Source organism: Anarhichas minor, unplaced genomic scaffold, assembly GCF_050575085.1.
Source record: "Anarhichas minor isolate MPS153535 unplaced genomic scaffold, ASM5057508v1 ptg000040l, whole genome shotgun sequence".
Taxonomy (NCBI): Eukaryota; Metazoa; Chordata; class Actinopteri; order Perciformes; family Anarhichadidae; genus Anarhichas; species Anarhichas minor.
In genome coordinates, this window is record NW_027466486.1 from 10453193 (window position 1) to 10479310 (window position 26118).

Genomic DNA, 26118 nt, shown 5'->3' on the forward strand with positions numbered 1-26118 from the left:
AGACAGGTGGCACCATGGGTAATGGGGCTAAAACTTCCATCATGCAGCCCACTGGGGCCCAGTCCTACCTCTCCGACCAAACCAGAAGTACCACACGGTACTTAAAAGCTGCAGGATGGTCACGGCTATGATATAGCTTTGAGGTTTGTGGCGAGTCAAATTAACTTAGAACTAAAGCCAAGGGCTGCACACAGTATCTTATTTTGAAAAGAATTGGATTAGCTGCAGAGGCAGCTGTTGCATCTTGCTGATTTTGAGACCGATATGACTCACTGTCAGAGCTTCAGGACTTGAAATAACTTGTCCAAAACAAATATTTCTTGCATTGATTTCTTTATTTTTTTCCATCAAAAGAAATGCACAGATCCGCAAAGCTACTACATATAAATGGCCATACAATAGCAATTACATTTTTGTTCCGTTTGAAAGTGATCAGTAAATTCTGATGAGTAATTTTTACACTTTGTACCTTGAACATTTGCAATTATGCTGCATTCAGCAAATAAAAATCTGTCAAATCAAACAAATGCTGTTGAAAAATGAGAAAGTTCAGCCACAAACTATGTATCTGGACAGCTACTTGTAACTGCTCCAGGAGAATTACTGTACTTACATACAATAAAGAAGAAACAAAGGTTTTGCATAGCTTCATTGTAATGTAGATACAGTACTGTAAGGCACTTCATGAAAAAATTAGGCATTTTTTTTAATCCTACATAATAAACCTTTTTGCCACTTCATTCTAAAACTGTATCTCAATATGCAAGGTTACAACATCTGGAAAAAAAACTTCTCACGTCACATTTTTTGCGCACAATGTAAATCTACTGAACTCCTCCACTTTTCTTTTGGCATTAAGTCTCAAGTTCAACATTCTCAAAATATTGAAGTTGGGTTCTTGTGCATAATATGACTGACACATTGTCCCATAACCCCACACAACCCAGTGTTTCTCAAAAAGACAAAAAAAAATATTGTGCAATGACTTGGGGTTATGTGGAGTAAAAGGCAACACGCTGTCAAAGACGAGTCCCAAAACAAAAAAAAAACGAAATGTCTGTGAAAGTTACATATCGTATCCTCATAGACTGGCACTGACACGAGTCGGAGACGTTTCTCTTTTTTAGATTAAAAAAGTAGTTTGGTCTCTCCTCCGGCCAGCCTGAAGCGTTGGAGGGATGACTGTGTGGTGTTGTAGTCCAGCAGCTGTATTTAGGACTACACGTTCCAGCAGCCCACTTTATAAGGACAGAGGTAAAGAGGATGCATCTGCTCTATCCAAGCTGGTCTTCGTACTGTTTGCGGAAGCAATCTCCCGCTGGGAAGAAATCCCAGCAGCGCTCCTGGTACATCTTCCACACATATGACTCCTGGAGGCGGACACACACACACACACACACACACACATGGACATTAAAGAGTTTCCCAAAATTACAACCAGTTGGACATAAACCAATATGTATATCCATTCAAAAAATATGCTGAAACAAGAGCTGAACAATTACATTATTTATCAAAATGTGATTTGAAAAAGTGCAGTTATTATTTAAATAATCCACTATCTTAATAGGGTGTCGATGTTCATGTTTAGGTTGATAACTGCAATTGTAGTTGTCATGATGGCATCAATAATGTCAGCTGTCATTAGAGCCAAATTGATGTCAAAGATTTACTGAGCTGTTGTCAAATAACATTCATTCTGTGAGCTAACAAAACAACAGAAAATGAATTGTTGTGGTTATTATGCTCACTCTTTCAATGCCTGTGTTTGCACATTTTTGTAAAGCATTTTTTCCTTAAATCACAGACAACACCATATCATCTCTGACAGCGACAGGACAATAATTCTTATAATTTCATTATTTATTATTCATATAGAGTCATACTGTACCTGGCCCGTGTGTTCTGTCTCGTCCTTGTTGATAAGGTACATCAGGAAAAACCTGTAGAGAAAGCCAGGCCAATGAGACAAATCAAAAATGTCACAATAAAAAGAGCTAGACGAGCTCTCGCATTCTCCTACCTAAATATCAGAGTAGAAAAAAAAAAAAGCCTTTGCTGAGGTACATCTGATTTCTCCAACACCGCATTAACAGGAAATGTCACATTCTGTGTTACGAGAGACAATTTCTGATGCAAGTGTCAAGCAAAGAAACATCACCCAATCACCTGTTGTGTTACCAAATCAAGTGTAAATGGCAATTGGACCCTGTATCTCAGTGCGCATCGCAGCCTGCCACATCCTGATGAATCCTGTATGAGGGCACGCTATCACAAACCTATTTTCCAATAAAGTTCATAGCATTAAATAGCAATGAAGCAACATAATGAGGTCGCTCTCATATCCTCCGGCCAGCTGACTGTGAGAGCAAATGGACTGAGACTTTCTTTTGTCACGGGCATTACACTGAAACACGGATACGCAGGAAGTGCGGGAGAACCAGAGAGATGGAAAGAATACCTGAAGGGATCTAGTGTTCTGGATCACTGCGGCTATTAGTGACTTTGGCCCTGATGCTGTGGTTACGCGCTAAAGCCATCAATCATGTGGTTAAATTACAGAAAAGATGCAACACACGCTGGTAACAGACGCTTATCATCATCACATTTGCATTAAAAAGGGTTGTATAAAATGCTTGAAAGCGGGATACTTACAGGTAGTTGGCCAAGTTGTGCTCTTGTAAGGTGTGAGTCTCAAAGCCGTGAGGCGTTGTGTCAAAGTAGTCATTACCGATCCCACAGATGAAACATTTGGTCTGAGGACAGAAAATGAAAAGATAATAAGAGCACCTGCTCTCTTTTGGACATTTTGCTGCATTTTTAAAGGGGCACTCCTCTGATTTCACACACAAAAGGTCAGTTTACTTGTGTACTATAGTGTTGTATATAGTCTTTTTCTCAGAAAAATAATTATAATGATGTTATCTGGGCTAACTTCATTCACTCATTTTTCAAACTATTTATTTTCCCCCGTCTCTGGAATATTTTAATGACCCGGCACCGTATTCATAAAGCTTCCTAGTACAAAGAGTAACTCCAAGTGAAGACAATTCATAGAATTACAACATTTCTAAGAATATTTCCTCACAGTTTAGACAAGATCTGCCAGAAATGAACTGATCACAACACTAAAGATATTTGGCAACTGGAAAATGCAACAGTGTTTGCTGGTTTATAGATTTATAGACGCTGCTACGTATATCGACTGGCCTGCAATCACAGAAGCTGATGAAAGCTGAAGCACTTACCCCCGTTAATATCAAATACATTAAGTACGTAAATTACTAGCATGGTAAATCAATGTAACAACTATCAGCATGTGAATAGACTACTGCAAAACAGGGGCTAGTGTTTCAATCATTTTTAGGCTACTTTTAAAGTCGGCATTCATTAATCTAATATGATACAATATTAATATGATTGCATTTTCAGTTAATGTTCAAAAATGTACTTTATACAATTATCTGCTTTAATTTTGTAACTTTCACCATCACACTCCACAGGTTGGCAAGTATGGGTGAGAATTAACTCGACTCTCACCTCCATGTCCTCTTTGACTTGTTCCTGCTGGTCTCTCAGCTCTCCAAAGGCATCGATGATCAAACCTGCAACCACAAAGGATTTTCTGTGAGCTCATCATAGCTACTGTCACTGTGAAACCCCAATCGTACACGCTTTGCCTCCTAACGATACAGTATGGACCGTCACGTGGATCTACTACTGTGATGAGTATTGCAAAGTCTGTGTGGAATACCAGTGTCTTTGTGTTTCTGGCTATAAAAAGGAGCTTACCCTGGATGATGGCCAGGAGGATGACGATGACGAAGAAGAAGAAGGTGATGTCAAATAGGATGCGGTAGAGCTCATAGGGGTCACCAGCCGGGTCCTCGATCTCATCCCCAATGCCCCCTCCCGCTCTCACCCCAACGTACATGTGGAACAGGTAACACTGTGAAAACACAGAGGGAGGGCGAGTACAGACCCCTCTGAGTCAGAGTGTTGGTATCTCGGTGCGTCTCTAATTAGAAACACATGTGATTGATGCTTACGGTCATCATGTCGTCACACTTCATGTCTGGTTCATCCTCGTCCTCGCTCTTGTTGTAGAACTTCCTGAAGAAGTTGAAGGCCACCACAGTGTAGAGATAGACCACGACTGCCAGCAGGCCCACTGTCAACACCAGCTTTAGAGAAACGCAGATGGCAGTCAGTGAAATGTCACAACCAACTTCCTGTCTATTTATGTACTTTGGTGTAGAAACACTCTAAACAAAGCTGCCAGCTCTCATTTATTTTCTATGTAGATTGCTGGCGGTGACCGAAGAGCAGGCGGTGAGAAGGGAGGAGCTCAAATGAGTGGAAGGGATGAGAGACTTTAGCGTAGTAACCAATCACACATTTATATATATATATATATATCTTTATATAAAGCTCCATTCAGATGCAGCTCCCTCACTGATGACAACAGTGGAAGCAGCAGTAAACTGCACTTGGAGCGACGGTGCAATGGGCCTGCACACAGATTCCTTGCGGCCTCGCCATTTGGGAGCATTTCCCCCCTTTGAGATTGAGGTGACATTCAATTTTGATTTGTGCCTCTGGGCAGTTGACATGAGAGTCCCCCGGAAGAGCTGTCAGTCAGCATTGAGAGTGAGCCATTTGAACTCAAATGTCAAAGAATACTGGGTGCATCTCAATTCACATTTACAGTACGTATCCTCACTTCCTCCACTTGTATCTCTCTCTTTGCCTTAGTTCTCTCAATTATCTAATGAAGGAGAGATGCATTTATTGGATGTAAAGATACAGGAAATTATACAACAAAAATATTTACTAGATGACACATTGTTGCTCAAGCAAGCATCGTTTTAAAATTGATTATCCATTACAACATGTTGAACAGAAGGTGACACCTGCCAGAAGTGTGATACCTGCCAGTACCAGACATGTGCAGAAAGTGCAGAGAAGAATATGTCTCCCAGGAGTTGGTAGACCAAATCAGAGTTAAACGGTGAGTAGGAGTACTCAGGTGACCAGACACAAAATGGAATTGGACGGCCGTGTTGCTAATATATTAACATATTAAGGTTTAGTACTCTGGTAGCTTTAAGTTTGTGGAAAGAAATGCACAACAATCCTGCAGCTTACACAATTCTGTTCAAAGGTGTTTGTTTATTTTCTTGTGTAAAATAATCCATTAAAAAAATTAAATCAAGCAGTAGATCACAGATGATGTCATGGTTATCTTTTGAGATGCAATCTTAAGTAAAATGAGACATTTATTTTTTCAGATGAGACAGATATGCGTCGACATTATTTGACGGAGTTATCAACCGGCTTGACACTAATATTACTCAGTGGGGCAGGAATATGCAGGAATATACCGTGATAAAAGTGGCTTGTGGTTACACATCATGGAATAAACAGGAGGCGGTTACAACCCAACCCGACCACTAACTCTGCAGTGACCCCTGCTGCTTGGAAGAAGACCTGCATCCTCCTCATCCTCACCTGTTTGCCGTTATGTGTGACAGAGGACAGGATGGTGCGAAGGGTCTTGAACCCCATGGCGATGTCCAGCAGATGAGCAGCGAAGAAGAAGTTGTTGTAATGGCCAAGGATGGACATGGTGGTGTACCATACCAGATACAGGAATGACTGGCAGAGAAACAAAATGAGAAGTTGATCAGAATTAATCTGTTCGGTCGTAATATCAATCACCTCATTTGTTCCATCAAATCATTCACTCTGCCATCCATAAACCCTCAAAACAGAGACATGACTCATCCCAGTATTCAAACTTACATTGTCTGTAAACACCACCCCCAGTTTCCACACGTGGTACTTTGTGTCGATTGAGCTCAACCTGGCAAAAAATACAAGGTTGATATGAGGGGCGCTCATATTTTCTATTCGACCTACATTCAAGCATCTATTCAAGCCTGACTGCTCTTTATCCGTCTAATCTCTCACCATGACACCAGCGACGCCTCCTTGACGACGGTTTCCTCTGTAGGGTTGAAATCCAGGGCGCTCTTATCCATCCCCAGCAGCTCTGCTATCCTCTCAGCTCCATACAGGTCTCCATACTTTTTGATTACCTACAAATAGCAGCAAAAGTACACAAGTAGGTATCACCAGATGGGTTTGTGGTGTGTTTGCATAACAGATTACACAAATAAATAAGCTTACTTTGCGTTTGACAAATTTATCCCAGTAGTTGTTGGGGAAGGAACTGGTAAAAACAGCAGAAAACAAAAAACAAATCAGCAATTACCCTCCGTTTATATATAAGATAATGACAGCTAGTAGAACAGCTATACTGCAGCTGACTCACGGAGTATTGATTACCAGTCTGTCCCACTGTCCTTTGATGTCATCATCCGACGGCTGCTCTGTGATGTAAAGTCCGGCAAACTCCAACTTCCTCGCTATCTCCTTCTCACGTTTGAACACTACTAGGGGCACCTTGGACAGAAAGGGAGTTTGGCTGCATCATTAGTGCAGTAAAGGAAATAACATACAGTTATATACGTTGCAGTGTTTGATATCAACATATACAGTCTGTCTAAAAGCGACAGGAAGTGCGTGACTGTGTGTGTATGTCAGCGATCACAACATATTAAGTACTTACAGTGGAAAAAAAACCTGCACAGAAACGTGCAGAAATGCTAAAAGGCAAATAAAATAATTTCTGGCTATTTGTTGTGGAACAAAAATACTAAATCTGAGGTGAAAACCAAACTTTAGTGTATTTTCTTGTCAGTTGGTGTTGATGTACCTTCAGGTAGTAGTATCCCACTACACACAGGAAGGATATGATAGTGTGTAGTATAGCCAGACAGCGAAGCGTTGGCGCCATGTAACCTGTGCTCTCCTGCAGGACAAAATACTCAAGTGCACCCTCATCTTCCTCCTCCTCCCCAGCTCTGCCTCGACCATTCCAGGGGTCTTCATCGTCCGAGTATTCACCGGTCACCTGAAAGACAATGAAACATTTAAAAGATATTTACCAAAGCACAATGCTGTATACATAATTACACCTTCATTTCAAGCTTACTTTGTAGAAGAGCAGAATGAAGTTGATAGCAAAGGCGACAAAAAGCGCCAGGAAGCGGAGGTTGTAGAAGTTTCTGGCCAGGTAATTCTGTGAAAACAATCATTTCTGAATAAGTTGAATATATGCAGCAAGCTGATTTGAACTCTCTTAACATACTTAAGCTCATAGTTTTGGTCGTATTTTTTTTAAAAGAGATGGGAGGGAAATATCTGACCAGCATCTTGGTTTGGTAGATCTCCAAGCCAGCAAAGAAGCTGGCCATGAAGACCTCCGGAAGTTCTTTCTTCTGGCCGAGCCTCTTCTTCGGGACTTTTTTCTGCACAGGAGGCTCAGGAGGGCCTTCGTCTTTACCCTTGTCATGGTCTTTCTTCTCGCCATCTTCTGAACTGCAACAGTAATTTAGCTATTAGTGGCAGACAGATACACGCTGGTGCAACGTAATGAATATACACACACATTTGCATGTGACCCATGAGAATAATAAAACCACCGTACAGCCAGAGTCTACTCTTGGAACTCACCCACACTCCAATCCCACATCACATCCCATCAGGACTTAAATCCCGTTAAGTATCTGACATACATACTTAAAGCAATCACACAAAAGATGTATCAATTGATCCACCGAGGAAGAACAATGAACAAGTTAAGAACACTCACTCTCCTTTCTCTGAATCCGATTTGTGGTCTCCATTTACAGCCCTCTTCTTTGCAGCCAACTATAACAAATACATTGTTTTGACCATCAATCACTTAAACAGTGTGTTCTGATATAAGTAAAAAATGTCAGTCATAATGTTCTAGCGTCTCCAGTGTCTATCAATTAGGAAATGATTAGGAATAGAAGTAGCCTTATTCAACTGACCTGCGCCTTCTTCTGCCTGACAGCGCTAGCGATGGACGGAGCATCCCCCACCACCACCTCAGACACATCCCCCAAACCTGGCTCTGCCCCGTGCTTTCCCTCCTTCTTGGGCTGTATGTTCAGCAACTCGGCCATCAGGTCCGCCTCTCCAGCATCTCCCTGCGCCATCTGAGCCATCTCCGCCAACGCCGACGCTTCACTCGCCTCCATCTTTTCCATCTCTAACACGTCACCGTGGATCCCAAACTGGGTGGGGTCCGGCATGTTTCCCAAAATGTCCGTGACCTTCATGTTCTTGGCCCCTTCGACGAGGCCACCCCCAAACATAGTGGTCCACAAGATGTGGAAGAAACCCCAAACCAGGCTGTAGACAAAGTGGAAGAGGCCTGTGATGATCATCCAGAAGAAAGAGAAGAAGCCTCGCACCATCTCCTTAATGCTCATCTTCCTGAATTTTCTGTACTGCCGCCTCATGCTCTTGAGAGTGAGCAGCTGGCGGAAGTGGCAGAGGCTTTTTTTCAGGGAGATGCAGGCAACTGTAAAAGCAGAGGAAGACTCCAACATCACAATCTCCTCCTCTTCTTCTTCTTCTTGGTTTTCCACCACGCTCGGCTTGTCTTCCTCATCTTCCTCCGGACGCTCCACTGGGTCCGGCTCTGAAATTTGAGACGCCAACTGCATCTCAAAGATCGTGTCCTCGCAGAAGTTGACAAACAGTTCCATCTTCTCACTCTCACCACCTTCGTTGACGACATCGAAGATAAACTGGCGCTTTGACTCTTTCACCTGAGGCTTTTCCCACTGGGTGCGACTCGACTCACTGATCTCAAAGTAGACTCTCTCGATGCGCTTGGCTCCACCCATGATCTCAATACGACCTAGGTAAGGCTCGAAGTAGCTGAGGACACTCTCAGCCAGGTCGAGGAACGTTGCGAGGCGAGCATCATGAGGCATATGCTCAGAGAGGTTAGTCAGCAACACAGCTACATTAAAGCCAATGTCCTTGGCGGGCTCATGAAATCTCTCCACAAACTGCTCGTAGTTGAACATGTCGTTCTCATCAGCCTCGGCGCAGGAGAGAAGAAACTCAATCTCAGACTGTGAATACTGTTTCTGGTTCTCCATGGACTTTTGGAAATCTTTCTTAGAGATGACCCCTTTGCTCTCAGGGTCGTACTCCTTGAAGCTGTCCGAGGTGGTCAAGTCCTTCAACTTGAGGAACATATCGAAAAACTTAAGGATCATCTCCACGTTGCTGGAAGATTCCACCAAGGTGTCCACCATTTGTTTGCCAATAGTACCATTGACAACGTTACCTGTGAAGTAATGGAGAAAGAGACCAAAGCAAAGTTGGTCAGTACACACAACAACAACAACAACAACAAGCCGCAACAATCCATGCAGATTAAGCTAAACTGCTTTGGTAAATATTAAATTACACTCCACACAGACAAAGCTGTTTGATGAAAGTCATATGAGAGACAATATCCTTGCAAACTAGTGTTGCTGGAGTCATATGCTCATATGGTGAGTCGTCAAAAAGTACACCTTCGAGAAGGGAGAGCATCATGATGATCATGTCCTTCTGCAGGTCCAGCAGCTCCTTCAATAATTCAATCTGGCTGGAGTCCTGTGAGGAGAAGACAATAAAAGGGAAACCTTGTGAGACACTACAGTTGATCACACAGACTACTGATGGCCTCCCTGTCAGAGAACAGCCATCCTGTCTAATATCCCTAAGAGATCAAGGCTGCCTCAGATTGTGGGGACCCACAATGGCCCTGCTTCCAGGGCCTTCCAGCTAACATCCATCAGCACCAGGGTTAATGTTATTTTACTGTCTAAGAGCAGATGGCTAGGTCAGTTTGACTCATTTAGGGTCTCGAAGGAGTCTGTATTCAGCATGCCATAAATCTGAGGCGGACTTTGATGCGCTAAATTCAAACCCCTCCACCTGGGCTCTCCCTCATACTGGCTACTACTGTCATTTCTGATGACCATGAGATAAGGTTAGGCTGCTGGATTTCATCCACTTTCTGGCTTATTGGGCATGGAGGAAATATAGATGATGGAGTCATACATCACATAGCTGAGTGGAATGACATATTGTAACGCAGTAGCCTGAGGTTATCCCTGAGTCTGGAGAGACCTCTAGTGGCTGCAGATATTGCACCATTGGTGGATGAAATATTCAGATTTTAACTAAAGTAGCAATACTACCATTCAAAAGCACTCCATTACCAATTAAATTCCTGCATTTAGCTTCTTTGTTTTTACAGAAATTTATTAAAGTGATAAAAAAAATAATCATGCAAATTAAATGTTTTATCTTATCGGATTATTATCACTCAAGTATTAATGTATAAGTAGAAATGTAATCTTGGGAACATCTTGGAGCCAAATGATTAATACACATACCATACCATACAGTTAGAGCACTTGAATGGCATGTGGCTTGAAAACTTCCTCAAGATTACATTTCTGCTCATACATTAATGCAAACCCTTCAGTACGGTACAAAAACATAGCAGCACCACCACTTTATTGCAGATATAAAACACAAACCTGGGATAACTTCATCTGCATGTTGGCAAAGACATGCAAGAAGCCCACCACTGCATCCCACAGCCTGCTGTGAGCCAGACTCTGCTGGTTCCCAATACATGGACCCTGGAGCCCAGTAGGTACAGAGAGAGGAGAGACAATCACAGAGCGTCAAAATCAGACTTTTTAGCTCTGGGTTTACATCAGTGTGTGTTGTGATATGGTACCTGTATATACTCAGTTAAAGAGTTGAAGACCTGCTTGGCCACTGCTAGTGCTTTGGAGAAGTTCCTCTGACCTGCCTCATCTATAATATCCTTACCAGAGTAGTACCAGTAGAAATCACTGATGGATTCCTAAAAAGAGGAAGAATACAATAATTTAGCATATTAAAGAACATGAATTATTATACGATTTGTTTTTATAAATCTGTAATAATATACCTGAAGTCTTAGTAGGTAGTCTACAGTACTAATAATGATGTTAACTGTAGTTGTGTTCCCTGTCTGAGTTCTCAGGAAGCTCTGAAAATCTAAAAATAATTGACAAAATAAGATAAAACAATTGTAGTTGAGTACATTCACACCACCCAGCTTCTAAAACGGTGTTGTTCAGTGACATGCAGCTCTTCTAAGTGTCGACCTACCATTGTTGTGGCCCTCACAGAGGAGTTGCAGAAACCTAAAGAGATCCTTTGTGAACTCGTCATTCTGCAGTACCTTGGAACCTGAGGACAGGAAATGAGATTAACTGCCTCTTTCAGTGATAAGAAGGTCAGAGACCCATCATTTTAATACCAGTGCAGGCACAGCTTTCACTTCCTTATAAAGCTGCTATCTAGCAACATCAAATTATGTGCACTATATTTGAGGTTCAGACGACGTATAGTGCATCATTTCACAAATTAAAACAAGGTTTAGAATAGGAATAAAACTGGGCTTTGTTGTTAAACACCAGCAAAGTGTTGTTGTTTCTTACAAACAAAGCTTTGGGAGATTTATTTCTTATTACACGCTGGTTAGCATCATCAAAATGAATTAAAAAAATAAAAGGTCCCACATAGATGACAAGCACTGACTTCTTACAAAAGAAGAAGTGGAGAGATTTGAATAAGTTTTGGGCGCCTGACCATAGACTGAACAATCTATCCGAATGTCATAGAAGCATGCATGCGTTCCTTCGGTCCGAGGTACAAAGAAAGTGGCTGTAATTGCATTCAGGACAAGGGAGAAGGAGGAACGGGGGTAGAGAAGGATTGGAGGGGAATGAGGAAAGGGAGTTGAACGGAGAGCAATCAAGATGTCAGCATTGCATAGAATGAGTAGAATCTAAACCATGTATTTACCCCGCTCACTCACGTTGACTGCGACCGATGAGATAAAAAACATGATCAGAAGAAAACAAACAAAACAAAAGCAGACATAAGCAAAGGAGAAGACATTGATATTCAATCAGAAGAAGTAGGAACAGGAGAGAGTGATAGCGCTATAGATACATCTTAACATACTCACATTGATTGGAGACATTGACATGCGGTTATAATTAAACAAAGACTTAAAAGTACAGGTTGCCGCTAGGCAGGTGTTTGGACTACAGGCTAGACAGACTTAACAGTTAACCATCATTTATGCCTGAGCTCATGAGGTGAAAATGAGCTGGAATATGCAAGAGAAAAACATATTTCTATACTGTATGCAACCCATCAGATCAATTAGACCTCTGATTAAATGTGGATTTTCATGTGGATGTACTTGTGACTGAGTGCTTTTGAGGCCCAGACAGGACTTAGACATATAGTAGCACAGGTTTACCTGCATGATGATGACATACAACATGACACACGAGTGACACACGTGACATGGAGATGGGCTCGCTCGCAGAAACAGCAAACTAAAGAGCAGCTGTTTCGTCACGCTAATGCTCCGTCATTCGTCTTGCAGCTGATTACAAGCCTGACTAAAAGGACATCGACTCCATGAGCCAGAAAGAGACACCTAATGCCACTTTAATACGATTTCTACATGTAACATCTCTTATAGCTTGCGCTGTGGTTTCGGCCACATCTGTAACACCGAGTGGCAGGAAAAGGTCAGTCTGCTGCACAAATAAATCTAGAAATTCCAAAACCTCCGTTTCATTGTCAGTTTATAAAGTTCTCAGTCTCAGAGAAGTTTACCACGTTTAGTATCCTCACTTACTTGATCCTTCTTCAGTAACCATCCCCAGACCTTCAGCTTTATTTTGCCTTTCAAATGCATTTAAGTCCAGGACACTATAAGAGATAAAATATATACCTATGACACATACAATTTCTAAATTCTGTATTTCTACAATATGTATTTTAAAAGGGGTAATGAAGTTAGTAAATTCATAATGGACAGTTCAAAATACAATGTCAAAAAAATGGTCATTATCCTGAGTTTTAATCCCCAATATAGGTCAAAACACTGGATTCACGTCCCGTGATTCAACCAACAGCATATTTTCATTTAAGCCTTCCTGATTGGTAAACACCCATATCTTTCAACAGCCCCAGTCTGTAAATGAGGCCTTCTGTTATACAATATTAGTATCCAAGCTCAAGCTCAAGCTCCGATGACCTAGATGACATCATCAGGGTTATTTTCTCAGACTTGACAAAGCTCCACCGGACGACATTACACAACTGTTTTCACAGGGGAATACTCCCTGTCACAAGTAAACTGATCCTTAGTGTAAAATTGGTGGAGTTCTCCTTTAAACTGCAGCTGAGAAACACAACAGAAAGTAAATCAGGTGTTTTGTGTGTGATAGTTGGTTGTTGCTTTCTTACCTGCAAGACATCATCAGTCCAGACAAACTTTTAAAAAAGCCAACATCTCTTTTTTCCTTCAGGTAGTCCAGCATTTTCTGTATCAAGATAAAAGCACAAAAGAAGTGTGATGCTAAAGATGCTACTAGCTATAGAACCTTTCATTGCCATTCTGTTGCTGAGGCAATATTTCTGGTCCAATTCTACTTCCTGTCAGCTACAGCGTTAACAAACATTACAACAAGAAATACAAAGGGGCACATTTAGAATGTTTACATCGTGCATGCCGATAGACGTGTACCTGCTGCACCAGTATGTTTCCACCGTTGAGGACGGAGATGCCTAGTTTGAGGGTGAAAGTCACCATAGCACCAAGTCGACCTGATGACCACAAAGCATATATCATACAGTGGCGATACCAAAGGTGGAAGTCATAAGAAGACAGAGAGGTAAATGTGTCTCTTCCCACCTTTGCTGGCACTGATCATCTGAAGCACCATCTCGGCAGCTCCTCGATCATGTAGTCGGGCTTGCTGGTACAGCATCTTTTGCTTCTCCATTTCCTTTTCCTGTAGGACGTAATACAGTGAGCACCACTTGTGAATATGATTCAAAAACAAAGATGAAATACAGAACGGTCTTCTTGAGAAATCAATAGCACCTCAAATGTTTTGTCTTTTTCTTCCTCTTCTTCTTCTTCACCTTCATCGCAACTCTGAAAAAGGAAGCAGAATGTCAAACCTGCGGAATTTTGCTGAACAGCTTGCATTTCAGGAAAAGTAATTTAGAGAATGAAGTACCTTTGCCATCATATCTGCATATGCAATATACAAGGGATCCTCTTCCAAAGAACTAACAAAAAAAGGAAGATAAATATCTGGTGGTTAAACCTTTAGTAACACACAATCACATAAAGTAAGGAATCTCTTTCTGTCGATATGTTCTTCTGAACAATTGGACACAAGACGCATTCTATATTAATGAACTATGAAACAAGCAAACAGCGCTCTGTGTAGCAGCGGGGCGGAGCTTCAAGGCTCTGCAGGCAGAGCAAAGTTGTCCACAGTACGCGGCTCAATGACGACAGTTCTCTTTACAAATCAAAATCTTCTTCACTTCCCTGGAGTCAACACGAGTGGATAGCCAAATGTAAGCAGAATTAAAACCAGATTGTATTTCACCGGTGTGACCGTGAGTAAGCCACGACTTGTTTGTGTTCTTCCCTTGCGAGTACGGCTGTATTTCCCCAAATGTATGACTTGATTCTCACTTAACATCGTTACCGCCAGCAAATTACTTCCGCTAATTAAGTCCATGCTCTACTTTATGACCGTGTCAAAACAAGCAACTAATACGCCTATTTGGAAATGCTCTCTGCCAAGTTTATTTTACCGATGTTTCTGATCGCGAGTGACCTCCGACCCGGGTGTGTTTTTCAGGGACAGATTGAGTGAATTGGGGGCGGCAGGCAAACGCTAACTTGCTGTTCGACCTGGCTGTAAATGGGGAGATGGGACTGGCAGTGGTAGAAGTAGTAAGAAGTTTTCTGAAGTTAAACTATTAACTTTTAATAAGAAAAACAGTTAAAGTCCTACATTCAAATGTTTACTTCAAGTGAAGAATGAAAGAGAGGCATTATCAGCACAATGTACTTTGGCCAAACTACCAAACTTGAGGCTTCAAAACGGCAGTCCACAGACCAATGGGTGACGTCACGGTCAAGCCACTGCAATGCATGTTCAGTAAGCAGCAAGACAACAGAGAAATACTAAAAACTGCCTGTGCGTCTGTCCCAGTACGAAATAAACACAGATGATTAGACTTGATGCAGCTCTTCATTAGCTAACAGGCAGGCCAAAACCATTATGTAGCACAGATTGAGCAAAGCGTGTTGGTGCCAGGTGGCCAGGTGTGCAACCATGAGTGAGTATTCACCTGCACTCAGTGAGAGCGTTGTGGCTGAAATGCAGAATGAGCTGGTGAAGAGGGTCTGGCTGCTTTCTGACCTCCTCCTCTTCCTCTTCCTCCACTTTGGGCTGCGTTTTCTGGACAAACCCATGCAAGTAAATACTGGAGCACGGGCACGTAGTCTTAATATCAACTATATGGGCTCTAAATACTTTGTATGATAATGTATCGGAACATTTATCTGTTACTTAACTCTACAGCACTTACCTGAAGAGAATCAGGTTTTGTCAGAAAAGAACAGTGATAAGATAGACTGACAGCATGCAGACAGTAAACCACAAGCATGCACACACACACACAAACACAGCGGATGATGTTCAGCAGTATTAAAAAGGTGAAAAATAGAGTTACGCATGACTCTCCATGATCCCAGTTTGCACTTTGATAAACTTCTTACCGATTTACATCAGAGCAGAGACCGATCATGATAGCAGACTCATCGGAACTATTTTTCTCTTAAGTTGCCGCTAATGTGTGAGCTTGGCTGGATCATAAAGTTCTTCATCTGTCACACCCCTAACTTCGTATGTGATGCCCTGTGGCTTTCATTTAATATAATGTGGAAATTTTCTTTTTCAATAATGAAATGACAATAGAAAATTTGAATTATGACTTTTGAAAGTCTAGACACCCAATGGCACAGTCGGGGTATGTTGAGTACCAGCGTGCTTTTATGATTGTCTCTTATTGGAGAAAACTGATTTAATTCAACTCCTTAATAAACCCTTTAAGCATATCACACTGTAGATTATCATGGGCCACAAGGTGTAAAACTATTTGAGGCACTTTTGTGAAGTTGTAAAGAACCCAGCTACGTGCCGTTTTTCTTCTGCTTTCTCTACAAATTCACTGCATGATTGTGATGTTTTATGACAGTTCAAATTTAAGAAAGAAACCACAACTTTCAGAAATTTCAGTGGTAAGTCGAAGCATCGAGGCGGGATGCCCTCTTACCGACAATGGGTGGGACAAGGTGGTCGAAAATACATCAGCTGGCTCTGACATCAGCGGTGATGTCATGCTTGCCAAAAATGGGGGGGCTGGCTGAAAAACACGTATGGATGACTGAGTGCGACCCAGTGATTCGTGTTGGAATTGGGGCACTTAAACGATGACACGAGTACTTACAGCAAGATCCTGCACTAGCTTCTCCTCAAAAGAGTACTCCTCTGTTTCTATCCATATTCTCTGATAGGCCAGGAGGAAGAGGTTAATAGAGCGATGCCTGGGGAAGGGTGAGAGGAGATTAGCCTGAGTTATATAACAGCAGAGCAGAGGAGGGGAGAAGACCCTTTGGGAGAGGTTAATGCTGGTTAGTTTAGGGTACTGGCACATTCAACTGGTCACATTGGAGGAAACTGTCATGTTGCTTATAAATACAGAAATGTGACATTCATGCTCTCTTCATTCATGCTCTCTGCCAGACTGCTGATCTATTCACAATTCTTTGTTTTCTTCATCAGCGGGCAGAAATTGCAATTCTAGCCTAGATTAATGAATTGATCTGAATTTCGATTATATTAAGAACCCATGTATCTGCACATCTGCAGATAGGAATAGGTTGACATTTAAGGGTTGGGTCTATGTTCATATTTCGCGCACAGACACGAGAGTGGTATTCATCTTCTCATCTAACTCTTGGCAAGTAAGCATTCCAAATAACTCCCAAAATGTCAAACTAGTCCTCGCATTACTGTGCAGATATGGACCAGTGGAAAAACCAGCGGGAATATTTGAATGGGAATTACATTTGTAGCATAAACCGTGCTGGAAGGAAAAGCAAGGGACAGTTAAGAAAGGTATGCAAGGTAGTAGAGTAGCAACAAAGGAACAGTGCTACGTTACCGTCAGCACGGCGAGCAGACTGTCATAGTCTGTGTTCTCATGCATTATCTCCAGCCAAATATGTCGGAAGGCTTTCAGGAAGTAATTATTATTTGTGTGCCTGAGGGGATGAGGTACAATAAAGTGTGACATTGAGGAGAGAACAAAGGCTGAATAGAGAAGACAAAAGAGAAATGATGACATCTGAATGCGTGAAACTCCGGCATTATCCAGAAGCTTCACATCCAGCCCTCAAACTCACAAATCTATTAACCCAAACAAAAACAATCAATTGTTGCTGCATTGTAAACACTGTCTCATAATTAGTAGCTATGCCGTGTCATATTTCACTGTCAACAACTCTGAATAAATGAGTCATGCTGTCAGGCAGGCGGGCAGCATCGTCTCAGCACATATTGAAGATGGCCACCCCCAGGTTGTGCCTCATAATTGTTTTCCTCCCTACTGTAGCGCTCTGTCTGACTTACTGTGATTGAGTTACAGAGCAGCAGGGCATGAAATTGCCAGTGTTCCTTTTTTTCTATTCCTTGATAACAGCTGCGGGCTAGACATTTGTCCTACAAACGGAGGGAGGGAGGTTGTGAATTAATGCAGGGTCAGAACCCAAGAACAGGGAAAAATGAGGGTTGTGAGTCAGGCCGAAGAAGAACAAAATGTGTTTGGCCAGCAAAGATAGAGGTGGTGTTATAACAATTGGTAGACGATTGAAAAAAAAAAAAAAGTAGTACCACAAGCAGCTCTCTACTACCTTTGAATGTGGAGTGTCATGTTGAATTCAAGATCATAAGGCTGTTTGATATGGTTTTCGGGCTAAAAACATCCAGCAGAGATGTAGAGACTGTCGGTGTAATGTATGCAGTCATACCTTGGCAGATTATAAAGTGGAGCCATGCGGAAGCAGGCGACAACCGCTCGCTTCCTCTGCTTGGACAGCAACTTCTGCCATACACATTTCTTGGATCTCAATGGCTGCTCCACCTAATGGGAGTAGAAGAAGTCAGCGTTAAGGTGATTAATAAACACTGGAATGGCATTCTCTACCAGAACTGGCATTTTCATCAGGTTTTTCCTCAGCGCCAGTATTTCTTTGGTAACTCATTGTTTGATTCAACAATCTACTGTACACACAAGGCTGTGAATAACCAGAGCTTTCATTATGCGCTATGATGAATGGAGAGGTAAGTGTGGAGGTGACTGTATCCTACTAAGACGTCCAGGACTGACTTGGGGATTCCCTTCTCATATTGTAAATCATCGGTCCTTGGCAGCTTATTTAAAGTGACATTAGCTGTATGATTGTTGACCCTACACCTTCACAATGGTTTAATGAAACAAGCACCCTGAGCGTCATTTACAGCTCTATATGCTCAATATGTTTGGTTATGCACTAATGCTGAAGTCCGACCTGCTCCAGGTTGAAGACAGCAGCAGAGATCCTCTGGATACGGTCCACCACCCTCTCAGGGTCTGGAGGCCCCTCACTTATCATCGCTATGTCCTTGTACAGGTTTAGCTGCCACCTCACTGCAGGGTCCTCTGACTGAGAGCGGGACACAAAGAAGGATGTGAGAAACAATATTAGTCATTGGAACCCAATAACCACTCGTGATATTGAGACCTTATGCTCACCTTTTCTCGAAGGTGCAGATTCTGCCGAATATGATCTTTGACCTCTTCGTCTGTGTCTCTCTATTAAACAATAGCAGGAAAAGGAAGCTTTATTATTGTAAAATGTAGCCGTTTCAAAGAAGTCTTCTTGGTTGAATGCAAGGATGGATCTTTACTTAAGGATGTGATCTCATAAGACCCGTATCAAATGTGTTGTCTCACCAGGAGGTAGCGAGTCTTGGCTAGAGAGATGAGCTCCTGGTCTCCTGGTGTACACATGTTGAGGCCGATCGGCAGCATCTTCTTTAGAGCGGCAACAATGAGCGATGTCTGGATAGAGTAGAGCTCACCACGCCTTTTCTTGTGTTTCCTCTCCTGGTCTTGTCCTCCAGACTGAAAAGAATGGGTTAAGCCGCCAAGTTATGGCGGCTTAATGAGCTGGTCTTTTTAGGTAATGAATATCGTTTTCCCACTTTTGCTGGGTTGCACTAAAGCACTTTCTCTCAACATTTAAACTGATAGATCAACACTATTTTATTGGAGCTTATTTCAAACGGGATGCCCTCCCACTGTATTTGATCAAAAGGCAACTGAGGCATTTATTTTTCAGGCCTAGCAAAATCTGTGACCGGACTGAATCTGTGCCACTGAAGCATTAAGAAGTTTCACACCTCAGCTGAAAAGCAGAACTAGCAGACTGATGCTGTTAGAACAGCAAGATGTTACCAATGAAGGAAAATTGCACTTTTGAGCCAAATTGAAGCAGCTGGCTCTGTGAAAACACAAATTTCCATATTAATATATACACATATACATACTGACACACACACACACGACCTTATCACACAGCGAATACAACATCATATAAATAGCATGAGGTAACTGTTGGCCAAACACACCAGGACAACACAATCCATCAACTGCAAACACACCAAGTGGCATATGATCACATGATTTGCTACAGAAGGGCTGGGCTTCATTACTCCTGATGAGTTCGTGTTCCGCCCATAAAGCAATGAGGAATGAGCAAAGTTACCATGTAACACATGAATGGTGGCCACAAATAATCAGATGACATACTATGTAACTACTCTATAGACTATATAGCACAGCGGCACAAGCTATTGGCTTTTTCTGCTTAACGACGGGAGCATATAAGCCAATAAGCTGGCAGGTAAACGGCACATGCACTGCATCACTCTACCTTCTCCTTAAAGGACTGTTTGAGATAGAGGGAGAGACAGAAAGAGAAAGGCAGATGAGAGGGTAATTAATGGAGGCACGCAGTCCTCATATGGACGTGCACTGCAATGAAAACCATCTGTTTGCCTTTAGACAGCGAAACCAGGCAGACAAGAAATGAAATGTTCCAACCTCTGTAACGCTGACAAGGGATCAAGGCATGAATGTTAGTTTTCTGGCATCTGCTTTAACGAGCATGCATGCAGAAAATTCATACACGCACACACACTGTCATAAGTCAAAGTTCATTTCATTATTGTCATGTTATTAGCAAAGAGATTATCGATTTTCATTCACAAGTTTGATGCAGGTTTTGTTTGTCACATGTGTGCGTGTGTGTGTGTTCACTCATAGTTTCTCAGAGATTGTTTCGGGCATTTTCCATGTTAACGTCGACACAAAAGTGGTGACGTTAACATGGCGGAGTAAAAGTTAACATGTATCTTGCTCATTCTATTAATCCTGCTTATTTATGGAACTTTTTCAGCTTTCACACACATGCTCAACGGGTCATAGTGCCATTACACATGACCAAAAGGCTTTTAATCTGCTGCCAGAGCAAGGACATAAAGGTGACATTGTTGATAGGCATAAAAAGCCTACCTTAGACATCTTGGTTTTGTTGTCTCCAGTCAAGAAGGAAAGGTTGTTAATTTCATTCTGGACCACAAAGTTCTGCTCTTCTCTTTTGAAATTCTGGTGAAAGACAAACATCAAAGAAAGATATGTGTTCAAATTAAAGAAGGATGCCTGTTGTTTTGTAGCTGAACGTGTATAGAGATGAGAAAACGTACGTGTGACTTGCACCAGAGGATAAATATCTCAGCGACCATTCTAAAGAGCTCATTGGAGTCACCGTCTGGTTCTTTTAGCCATCTTGACCTGCAGTAAATAGGCGAGATTAATACATCCTCTGTATTTCTTCTGCATCCACTAACGTCTTAAAACAACTCCGTCTTTCACTGCTCAGTGAGCTAACCTGTTGTTGTCCACATAGCGGATAAGCATGGGGTAGAAGGCGTACAGGTCCCTGCAGAGTACGGCAAACTCGTCCAGGATGAGCAGCTCTGCCTCCTGGGTGTCTCCCTTACTGTCTGCCTTCAACAGTTCTTCCTCAGACACCACCTTCACCGTCTTCTTCTTCAGCTTCTCGAGTGTAGGAAGGAAGTGGCTCTTCAGCAGGTCTGCACGGGCCTTGCTGATGATGGGTTGCACATAAACTAAACAGTGCAAGAGAGAGAAAATATCACTTTATTACAGTTAGTGTATATCAGAATGTTGTAGTATACAAAATTAGCAATTCAACCATGAAAGCTTTTACGCATGATACATTTCCTAACAGGGTAGTTAACATGAGCCAACTAAGAGATGATGCCACTACAACATTTAAGTCATTGAAAAAAATGACACGTATGAAAGAAAACCATGCCCACCTGCAATCCTCTTCATCCAGGAGGCCTCATCGATGCCCAAGTTGTTGTTGAGGATCTTGAGGATGTTGCCAAGAATGAGGCTGAGGTTCTCTGACGTGACGGTGGTGCAGCAGACGCTGCCCCCGCTGGCTGGCTGGTTCTCAGGCCCCCTCTCCCACCAGTAGGACAGATAGTTACACAGCATGGGCAGCACCACCTCAATAACGTGAGGCATCTCTGTGTAACGCGCTCCAGACTCGGCCATGTCATTGATGTCCTTCATCAGACCGTCAAGCCGCGGCATCCCGGGACACATCTCCTCTACGGAGTCTGGTATGCCTAGGACTAAAAACGATTACATCAACGTTTACATTGTATAGGTTAAGAAGGGAAGGTATATTTACTAACCAACTATTATTAAAGCACAGATATACACATAATGTAAAAAATGTATGATTACATTTAGGACAAAACATACATTCAGTACAGTCTTTTCTCATACTGTAAGATACGGACAACATCTAAAAATGATGAGATGGTTGTAAAATTTTTACCATCCATAATAATATCTGTTATCTGTTCAACTTTTTATCTTAGAATTATTACAAATGACTCACTTGCACGTTCTCTGGCACTCTTGGTATTAAAGACGGAGCAGGGGTTGTATGTGTTGAGTAGCGGCTCCAGGAAGGCCACAGGCATGGCTCCAGCCAGGGTGGCCAGACACTGACCGAGAGCTGGCAGCTGTCTGAGGGACACAGAGAGGATGAGAGTCGGTTGAAAGCCGCACCGAAAACCAGTTTCTTCACTCAGGCTTTAATTACTTTACAGAGTGTTGAAGAGGAGATACCTTTCTACATAGATGTTTTTCCCAGTACCCAGTGCGTAGAGACTGGTCAGGATTCGATAGCAAGACACTTGGACATCATCCACTGGAATAAAGAAAATCATTATGTTAAGCGACAGATGTGTTCCGTGGTGTCAGGTAAAAGCAGCATGTAATCACTGCGTTACAATAAACGCAACATTGACATTTGAATCAAATTCTTAAGCAGCCTCTTGCACAATATGTTTGATCATTCCTCTGCTGTCGGGACTCACAAAGCAGGTCGACTCCAAAGTGGTGTTGAGTGATGTGTTCAAACAAAGCGGTTAAAATGGGGAGCAGAGCTACGGTGGTGTAGTTGATATTCTGCGACACCCCTTTCATCTGGGAGCGGGAGTGAGTGAACTTCCCCAGCTTCAGGTTCTCGAACGTCTTCTCCAGGTCCTCTGCAGCGTTCTCAAAGAACGTCCTCAGCCCCACCCTCACCAGCTCCGAGCCCGACTTCATCACCGTCCTGTTGGAGGTAAAGGGAGAGTGATAAACGACTGAGACCACATGAGGAGATGTGCAAGGGCAGCGCTATAATAAACCACGGGCTACCCCTTGGTATGCAAAGGACAACGCTGTTTATCCACTGTCGGACACGGTCACATGTGCAATTTCTTAACTCTCGCATACTGTGAAGGTTCTAGTCATGAAATATGAGACGTGAGTATCAACCTGACCGCCCTCACACTGAAACATCAATGATATATTTAATGAATTAGGTGAATATTTAAATCCAAGGTGAGTTTGCCAATGTTGTAGGCATACTGTATGAAAAAAAGCAAAACGCATTAATATGATTAGTCGGGCCATTTCCAGGTATTTCACAGTTCATAATATTGCCAAATGAATTACCCTTTGTTAAGCCTTGACGTGTCTCACTAGGAAGGAGAAATAAAAGACAGTCTGTGGGCATCAGCTGTAGCTCTTGAGACAATAATACATTTCCCATTTAGCCTCGTTATGTGTGAGCTGCATTAACAAAACAGTACATTGTCTCCAAAGAACACTATACGCCTTGGGCAACATGTGCCGTATGAAATTTGCCTTGCTTATTTAAATGCCAGAGGACGCTCTTTGTTAATGCCAGCGCATCCCACAAGACACCGCAGTAATAACTGTTAGAAAATAAAATGTTTAATGCAAATATGCTCCTCACAAGGGTTCTAAAGGGGTTAGATTATACACCATTGCATTACACTGGAAACATGTGATTTGTTTCTAAAAGGAGAAAAACTCAAATCTACCAGGGTCCCTGTGAGTCTTGAGAGCTCACCTGGTGTCCAGGGTGTGTGCCAGGATATGCAGACAGCTGACGATGGTAGTGGAGTCGCTCCCTACAAGACAACACATAAGACTTCAATATGACGTGAACACACACACACACACAGTCATCCATGTTTAAGGGACTTTCCTGACCTGAACTGAGCCTTTCATTGCAGCAATGAGTTCATGTCTGTGTGTGTAGCACACCTCAACAACCTCCAATCATATGGTGGGTTAAGAGTTCAGTTAAATTATAGATGTAAGGTTAGTGGATCAATATCTAGATCACCACCTCTGGTTACGGGCGAGAAGTATTGAATTCAGTTTTTTGACCTTTTAGTTGCCGTTACTTAAAGGAATAGTTTAACATTTTGGGAAATATGCACATTTGCTTTCTTGTCAAGAGTTAGAGGAGAAGAATGGCGCCACTCTTGTGGGTCTGCACGATAAGAATGACGCTACAGTCACCAGTCGGTTAGCTTAGCATTACATAAAGACTGAAAACAGCTAGCTTGGCTCTGCCTAAAGGGTAAGAAAATCATCCTATCAGCATCTTTAAAGATCACTAATTAACATGCCTTGTTTGTTTAAAATAGTTTATAAAAGGGTGATTTTACAGATAAATGCTTAAGTATTTTGTAGCTAACAATGTTGACCACAAGGTTTTAGGTTTGTGGTGCAGTCAAAGCTATATTTTTACACCATAGTTAAAATCCTTCAGACAAGACACAACCGAAAACAAACCAACTTAAGACTCGATGGAACGACAAGCATTCACTTTTACGAAACACACACACACACACACACACACTGCTGTCAGTAGTAATCAGCTTACCAAAGAGAGAAATCCTATGTCTGACAAGAGCTGCCAGTTTACAAAACAGGCTGGAGGTGTGATGGATAGACAAGGAAAGAAATCAGACAGTTACAAGGAGTAGATTCTTAAAGAGAAGATTAGTAAATAAGATTACAAGAGTTTAGGATTTTGAGAAAAGAATGGCAAAGGGTTATTGTCATGCTATATAGCTGTAGGTGAATGAAAGTAACTGTCTTAATTTTGTACCTGGTGACCATTTCCTTCTCCTTGTTGGAGGCGTAACCGCTGCTGCTCAGGTTCTTACTGGGGGAGGAGAGGAAGTAGAGAGAGTGGTTCTTGAAGTACTGGTCGATGAGAGGAAGGAGAACCTGAAGGAGGACGTCGATAATGACAAGATCAGGTTAATGGAAACTTAATTTCAAAAGGGTTATCCAAATATGTACAGCAGCTGTATATATATCACATCCTTACTTTGGCAAAAAACTTGATTTCCTGTTCATGCGGGGACCGGTCTGTTTTGCCACTGGCAGCCATGGCCTCTGGATTGAGAGCATAAATACATATTTAATAGTAAGTAACAAGACTACATTAACAAGTCTCTTGCAGTCAGGTCCTATGTAAAATTACCATACATACCCAAGTGAGCAATGAACTCCTGAGCTGAGTCGACATACTTGAGCAGCTTCTTGAGGAACTTGTAAGCGAACCTCTTCTCCATGGAAGAGGAATCCTGCTCCAAGTCCTTTAAACCTCTGCAAAACATAGGATATTAGCTATAAATCAACACTTGAGAAGTTATGAAGTCGTGTAACCCTCCATCAACATAATAATATATAACAGACATCCTGAAATTGTTGACCTTGTGATGCTGTAGCCATTGATCTGCAGGAAGCGGAAAAGGTCCTGTGCCTTCTCCCGGTCACGGGCCTTCTCTTTGGCTGTCAGCGTGTCAAAGGGCACCAACAGAGGGTGTGTTCCCCCTCCTGAAACCGCAGACAACCCAGTGTTATGCAAGACTTGATCAGCTACGGCTCTCAATTGTGCATTTGCGTGAAGGCAGATGGTGACATGAAGTAGATGTATCACTCAGCTGAACCTATTTAGTCAAGACCGGCGGCGAGGTATACATATGCCCACAGGCAACGAGCAAGTGGCACCTCACATCCACCCACACAGGCATATATGGTCTCTTCCTCGCTGTTTTGCAGGTTTCACTGTGTCTCGTCTATGATTGAATCCATAAGCATATCACCTCTGCTTCCAAGGTCACTCTTTTTCTTCTTGGCCCAGATGTTATGATAATTGTCAGCCACCACCTCCACCATCCCCTTGGACCAAAGACAAAAGAGACGATCAGCAGATCTCACAGAGGAGCATGTCCCGCCCATCTAACTCATTCACATTCAAGAATTATTGCTTTTCATCTTGTATTCAGACAGAGAGATCGCTTGATGAAAAAAATACAAATGTGAGGTCACTCACCTGCAATTCTCTGGATAAAACCACGTTGCTCATGTCTATGGGGCTCGGATTGAAGCCATTTGCCTGGAAATGTTCAAAAAGATGAAGATTTACAATGAGACAAAGCAGTCGTAATAGTTAGCTAAAAGTAAGAAATAAACAGATTGAACAGTTAGCTAAAAGAACCAATCACACAGCAATGGATTAACGATAAAAATACTAAGCTAAAAGTAATGGATAAATGAATTTACTAGTTAACGTTAGCTAAAAATACAAGAAATAAACTGTTGAAAATGTTGGCCAGAAGTAATGGTTAAAAAAAAAATGTATATAGTTAGCAACACGTTAGGAAAAAACGGTTATAAGTT

At 42.1% G+C, this 26118-nt stretch overlaps 1 protein-coding gene across 1 annotated transcript in view; it reads right to left on the reverse strand.

Annotated features, from left to right (window-relative positions):
- Nucleotides 1-272: 272 nt before the first annotated feature.
- LOC142968292 (ryanodine receptor 3) overlaps nt 273-26118 on the reverse strand; it is a 93012-nt gene continuing 67166 nt past the window's right edge. Inside the window, exons 58-108 of the mRNA XM_076108106.1 lie at nt 25772-25834; nt 25542-25617; nt 25149-25272; nt 24917-25041; nt 24761-24828; nt 24536-24657; nt 24308-24357; nt 23483-23543; nt 22437-22675; nt 22186-22267; nt 21953-22083; nt 21357-21680; nt 20903-21143; nt 20718-20805; nt 20527-20619; nt 19886-19900; nt 18904-19074; nt 18703-18762; nt 18479-18613; nt 17939-18051; nt 16353-16453; nt 16183-16268; nt 15196-15305; nt 14061-14112; nt 13922-13975; nt 13730-13829; nt 13562-13641; nt 13282-13358; nt 12668-12741; nt 11815-11832; nt 11116-11196; nt 10913-11001; nt 10697-10825; nt 10491-10595; nt 9474-9555; nt 7926-9241; nt 7721-7779; nt 7275-7446; nt 7061-7147; nt 6782-6979; nt 6338-6468; nt 6193-6235; nt 5974-6101; nt 5806-5866; nt 5512-5658; nt 4050-4184; nt 3793-3949; nt 3541-3605; nt 2656-2756; nt 1892-1943; nt 273-1370 (exon numbers count right to left, since the gene is read on the reverse strand). Of these exons, the coding sequence (XP_075964221.1) occupies nt 1275-1370; nt 1892-1943; nt 2656-2756; nt 3541-3605; nt 3793-3949; nt 4050-4184; nt 5512-5658; nt 5806-5866; nt 5974-6101; nt 6193-6235; nt 6338-6468; nt 6782-6979; nt 7061-7147; nt 7275-7446; nt 7721-7779; nt 7926-9241; nt 9474-9555; nt 10491-10595; nt 10697-10825; nt 10913-11001; nt 11116-11196; nt 11815-11832; nt 12668-12741; nt 13282-13358; nt 13562-13641; nt 13730-13829; nt 13922-13975; nt 14061-14112; nt 15196-15305; nt 16183-16268; nt 16353-16453; nt 17939-18051; nt 18479-18613; nt 18703-18762; nt 18904-19074; nt 19886-19900; nt 20527-20619; nt 20718-20805; nt 20903-21143; nt 21357-21680; nt 21953-22083; nt 22186-22267; nt 22437-22675; nt 23483-23543; nt 24308-24357; nt 24536-24657; nt 24761-24828; nt 24917-25041; nt 25149-25272; nt 25542-25617; nt 25772-25834 (6567 nt within the window). The 3' untranslated portion in view covers nt 273-1274. The remainder of the gene's footprint in view (nt 1371-1891; nt 1944-2655; nt 2757-3540; nt 3606-3792; nt 3950-4049; nt 4185-5511; nt 5659-5805; nt 5867-5973; nt 6102-6192; nt 6236-6337; nt 6469-6781; nt 6980-7060; nt 7148-7274; nt 7447-7720; nt 7780-7925; nt 9242-9473; nt 9556-10490; nt 10596-10696; nt 10826-10912; nt 11002-11115; nt 11197-11814; nt 11833-12667; nt 12742-13281; nt 13359-13561; nt 13642-13729; nt 13830-13921; nt 13976-14060; nt 14113-15195; nt 15306-16182; nt 16269-16352; nt 16454-17938; nt 18052-18478; nt 18614-18702; nt 18763-18903; nt 19075-19885; nt 19901-20526; nt 20620-20717; nt 20806-20902; nt 21144-21356; nt 21681-21952; nt 22084-22185; nt 22268-22436; nt 22676-23482; nt 23544-24307; nt 24358-24535; nt 24658-24760; nt 24829-24916; nt 25042-25148; nt 25273-25541; nt 25618-25771; nt 25835-26118) is intronic.